The sequence below is a fragment of the Paramacrobiotus metropolitanus genome, unplaced genomic scaffold (assembly GCF_019649055.1).
Source record: "Paramacrobiotus metropolitanus isolate TYO unplaced genomic scaffold, Prichtersi_v1.0 Parri_scaffold0000069, whole genome shotgun sequence".
NCBI classification, from domain to species: domain Eukaryota; kingdom Metazoa; phylum Tardigrada; class Eutardigrada; order Parachela; family Macrobiotidae; genus Paramacrobiotus; species Paramacrobiotus metropolitanus.
This window is the reverse complement of record NW_026570289.1, coordinates 325476-329967: the sequence shown is the minus strand read 5'-3', so window position 1 is coordinate 329967 and position 4492 is coordinate 325476. Positions and strand designations below refer to the sequence as shown.

Below are 4492 nucleotides of genomic sequence, written 5' to 3'. Positions count from 1 at the left end.
ATAACGCTTTATTTCCTCCGTCATGTTCGATTTACTTCTAGTAACCGCCTTATTGTATTGGCGGTGCATTCGTAGAGACAGAGTTCTAGAAATTCTAGTAAAAAAAAAGCGGAGCTTGGACTGTTTTGTTCCGTCACTTTGTTCTAAACCTAATGAATACGGAGGTACAACAGTTATGGCCCAAGTAGTGCGAGACTGTATGACAATAACTGCCAGCCGACACCGTTGTAATGCAAGAGAAATGATTTATTGCTAGTTGCAAAGGTTAAGTTGATTAAACAAACAATCGGTAGTAAGCTGCACGAGGTCGTAGACAGGCGGAAGTACTGTGTATGCCTCCTTGAATGTATCGGCATATCTATAGAGTATATACCTACGCCGATACACTGTCATATGCTGAAATTATTTTATACTTTTCGCACAATAAGCGTAAAATATTTGCCCGCAAACTATCTCTTTTGGAAAGCATTTTCCTTCTATACTACTAGTAGAGTGATTTGGATGCACGCAGAACTTTGGGTTGCGAAGTGCTTCAAACTTAGAAAGCAAAAAGCCATATATGCTTCTCGGTGTACCAAAAGTCACCCTATTGTTGCTATTGCAGTCTACCGAAAGTCCTCCTACTTTTCCAAACTTTGCCAGCAAACGGACTTCCGCATCAGGGCATAAATCTTGTTTTGGCACGGGATCACAGTTTAAATGTTTTCAAAAATTTTCAATGAATTCCATAGTTTTTGAAATTTAATAACTAATTTCAGAATAAAGCTATTCCGTGTCAAAACGATCTTGGCTTGCAGTAGAATATACTGCTTCAGTTCAAACGAAATCATATGAGAATCAAATGTGTTTGGTACATTCTTAATAAGAAAGATGACTTTTATACAAAGCCATTGTTTTTCCGTTCTTGCATGACACGGTCAGATTCGCAACAAGAATGTGGCGCTTGGCATTTCGCTGGAAAACAAATGCCGGCTCGCGGCTCTGAAATACAAATACAATGATCGAGCGCGCGCAAGTTGGTTTAGATAAGAAGTTTGGAAATTTTACCTGAATGTCGACATTGGAATGTTTATTCTGCGGTAAGAAAACAATCAGAGGGAGAAAAGCGAAGAACTCAAATATTCCCTTTTCCGTAACTCCGCGATTGACGAATGCCCTTCGGCATCCACTGTATCCTAAGTGTAGCCACTGTACCGACACTGTACTCTATCTGCATCCACTGTACCGACCTCGTAAATTTCTTGTTCCGCCACATTCTTCTACGTAGCCAGCGCCACGAGGCCAGCCAGACCCAGAAACGCTTCTTCGTTCTTGTACCGGGCCGTCCGCTTGAAATCCCCGTCAATGAACGGCCTGACCCCGTTCGCCAGAGCCTGCTGCACATCCGCACTGGATTTCGCGTCCCTATAACCTCGCGGGGAATCGAAGCGAAACACTGGCTCCTGCCAGTGTTTCGCTTTGATTCGACTATACTATTCGACAAAAGCAACTCGCGCGCTCTCGAGCCTTCGGACTATACACTAACTGAAAGTACAAAAATTCTAACACTAAGCACCGGTGTATATGTTACTGTATGCGTTTCTATCCCGTGTGTTCTGTGCTCCCTTAATTCTGTGGCATCATTTCCTCATACGGTTGTATGACTGAAACAGTTATCAACGGTGTGACTCATATGTTTGTACGGTGGACTTAAATTCTATCTTCGGACACCCGGTGATCTAGGACCGCCAGTGGCATCTTGGAGTATCGTGCCAACAAAGCAGCTTATCTTCGCGAGGAGGCAGTTCGGAATGTTCCATTCGTCTTAACCGCTGAAGGGCAATACAGATATCTCATTTCTTCGAGTACAGCAAACTTTTGGCGTCCCGGTCTTCCGCTAATAACGCCAAAACCCGGGTTCTTCGATACATTCGAGGCAGGCAAAGTATCCCAGCAAATAGCCTCCCATACGATCGATGTTCCCTCGCGTACCTGAATCAGGATGACCCTGTCGAGCCACTAGTCGTCACGACTTTACGGTCTCGACGCGTTACTCCGGCACCCGAAGTCCGCAATCTCCCAGGTTTCCAGTCTGGTTTCGTTGTTTGGGCTCCACATGACGCGACCATGAATCTCCCTTTCCTGTGGGTAAAGGGTAAGCCGTGGTGTCCGGTTGCTTCCACGTGCCTTGAGCAGCGGCATTAACGGGTGTGTCTCTGCCACGTCGAGACCGGAATCGTAGAGCGGCGCTAATTCTTACTTTTTCAGCTCTCCCGAACGTCCACTGATTGCCTGCTAGAAGCGTATTCAACCCCGCGCCTGAGTCGCCGCGCACTAGCGAAATACTTTGAAGATTTCGTTGATAGCCGCAAGTCAAAATGTCGATAAATTTATTAATCTTCGTATGATTAAATCTGGACTTTCAACGGTTAACGGCGAAAGTAAAAAAAATATGATAGCTATGTTACTTAAACTAACCTAAAATGAGCAAATTCATCCCTTCCGGTCGTTTATAGGTTTGCAGTTTTTGTTTTAATTCCTTCGAATCGGCTGGGATGTGGCTGATCCCGTGTCTAGGATCGTTACAACGGAAGCTGTACGTGTTGGCCGGGGCACTTCCGCACTGACAGTACAGGCCTATTTATACTTGGGTGTAAGGCCGTCACATCTCACGGAACTGATAAACTTTCACGAGTATACACACTTTCACATCTCCGTCACAGTGCACGTGACTGGGTTGGGAAGTATAAACACATAACCGGACAGTGTCCGGAAATTAGTTCCGTCAACTTTACGGACGTCAAAATCCGGTTTCGTCCGTCAAAATTCGAAAATAGAACTGGTTCTATTTTTTCAAGTTGACGGACGTCAAATTCTGTTTTTCTGCACACGTCTTTCTTTATTCTCGCAAAAGATTCGCGAAGGTTCCGAAAGTTTGCAAGTACTCGCAGCGCAGTTTATGCCGGCTTTTGTATTAGGTATTTCGATCGACTTTATATTTAAAAACATCGACTTTTATATAACACGCTTTTATAACACGTTTTCACAACTTCTGAAAAATGACCACGCTGGGCGACGAAGATTTTGATGAGGAGCAACAACGAGAAGAAATGAAAGCAGCCGACGACGATATGAAAAGGGAGTTCTTGATCAAAGAAGTGCGTAAACGACCTGCTCTTTGGGATACTTCGCACGCTGAATACAAATCACGAGGGAGTATGAAAAAGCTGTTGTGGGAGGAGGTGTCAGCGGCCATTGGAGATCCAGGTAAAACGGTTTCCGTATTATTTTAAACGGGACTTTTTAATGATATACGGTTATTATACATGATTATTGTGACCACATTATGACAATCATTCATAATCTAAAGTAATCTTATTTTAATTCCATGTTTTATAATATTAAGCATGTTATCTTGATCTCTTTTATTGATTTTGTCGTAGCTGAGGTTTGCAAAAAACTATGGACGCAGCTTACGGACTACTATACGAAGCTGCTGAAAGAAATGGCGAAGCCGGTAAAGCTCCCGACCGGATCTGCAGCAAACCAAAAAGGGAAGAAAAAGAAAGAACCAGCCTGGCAGTATTTTCAAGAAATGGAATTCCTGAGACCGGTAAAAGAAACCCGCAAGTAAGCATACAAACATTTTTTATTTACATTGGTTTAGTTATACAGTACGGCATATTTATTTTTGTACATATCTTGCGTTATTTGAATTTTTAATATAATATTATTTAAATTTTATTCAGAACCACAACCAATCTTAAACGGCGCCTGGAAAATGAACCGGAAAGCTCAGACACAACGGTTCTGGAAGCTACCAGCTTTATAGCAAACACTCCAGTCGGCGAAGAGAACGTTTCATCGCAACCAGCATCTACCCCAACGCCGAAAAAGTCCCGAAACGAACTGTCTAAGGTGGCAACTGAAGATAAGCTGGAAGCTGCATTTCTAAGCTATGTCGATAAACTGGGGACACATTTGGACTCAAACAAGAACACCGACTCGGAAACGAATAGCTGGTGTAAGTAGGCAAAGTGATGTAAAAAAACTATAATAATCATAAAAGCGGACACATCATGTTAAAAAAATTTTGTTTTTAGGTGATTTAGTAAAGGCATCAGTTGTCAAACTGCGCCCTCGCAATCAACTGGAGCTTAAAAAAAGGGTGTTGGACTTGCTCCACGAGTACCAAATGTCAGAACTGGATGACTAATTTCATTTCGACTTTTTCTCTTATACTAATTACGCCAGTAGAAGGTAGATGGAGTTTAACAAAGGTAGATGGAGGTGGGCTTTAACAAATAATTTTTGGTTATTGCTTATCGTTAAAAGTTTAAATGTGCATTTGTTGTTATGGTTTCTATCTTTAATAAGTACAGTATTAGCACGCTGATATACATTGCACAGGTAGCCGTAAGTAGGATAATAAGTAATTGCAAATGTTTCGTGGCTTATTTACAACCAACCTTGATGTCGTTGCTAGTAAAAAACTCAGAAACCATGGTGTATT

The 4492-nt window shown here is 42.3% G+C and overlaps 1 protein-coding gene across 1 annotated transcript; it reads left to right on the top strand.

Annotated features, from left to right (window-relative positions):
- The first annotated feature begins 3564 nt into the window (after positions 1–3564).
- On the top strand, positions 3565–4219 carry LOC129594604 (uncharacterized). Its single transcript, XM_055491346.1, has 3 exons — positions 3565–3609; positions 3729–4003; positions 4083–4219. The coding sequence occupies exons 1-3, from the start codon at positions 3575–3577 to the stop codon at positions 4193–4195; spliced, it is 423 nt and encodes a 140-aa protein (XP_055347321.1). The 5' UTR covers positions 3565–3574; the 3' UTR covers positions 4196–4219.
- The last annotated feature ends 273 nt before the right edge of the window (positions 4220–4492 follow it).

Coding starts and splice junctions, on each gene's coding strand:
- LOC129594604 (XM_055491346.1), top strand. CDS start 3,575: ATGGAATTCCTGAGACCGGTAAAAGAAACCCGCAA. Junction 3,610..3,728: donor CCGGTAAAAGAAACCCGCAA/GTAAGCATACAA, acceptor AATTTTATTCAG/AACCACAACCAATCTTAAAC. Junction 4,004..4,082: donor CTCGGAAACGAATAGCTGGT/GTAAGTAGGCAA, acceptor TTTTGTTTTTAG/GTGATTTAGTAAAGGCATCA.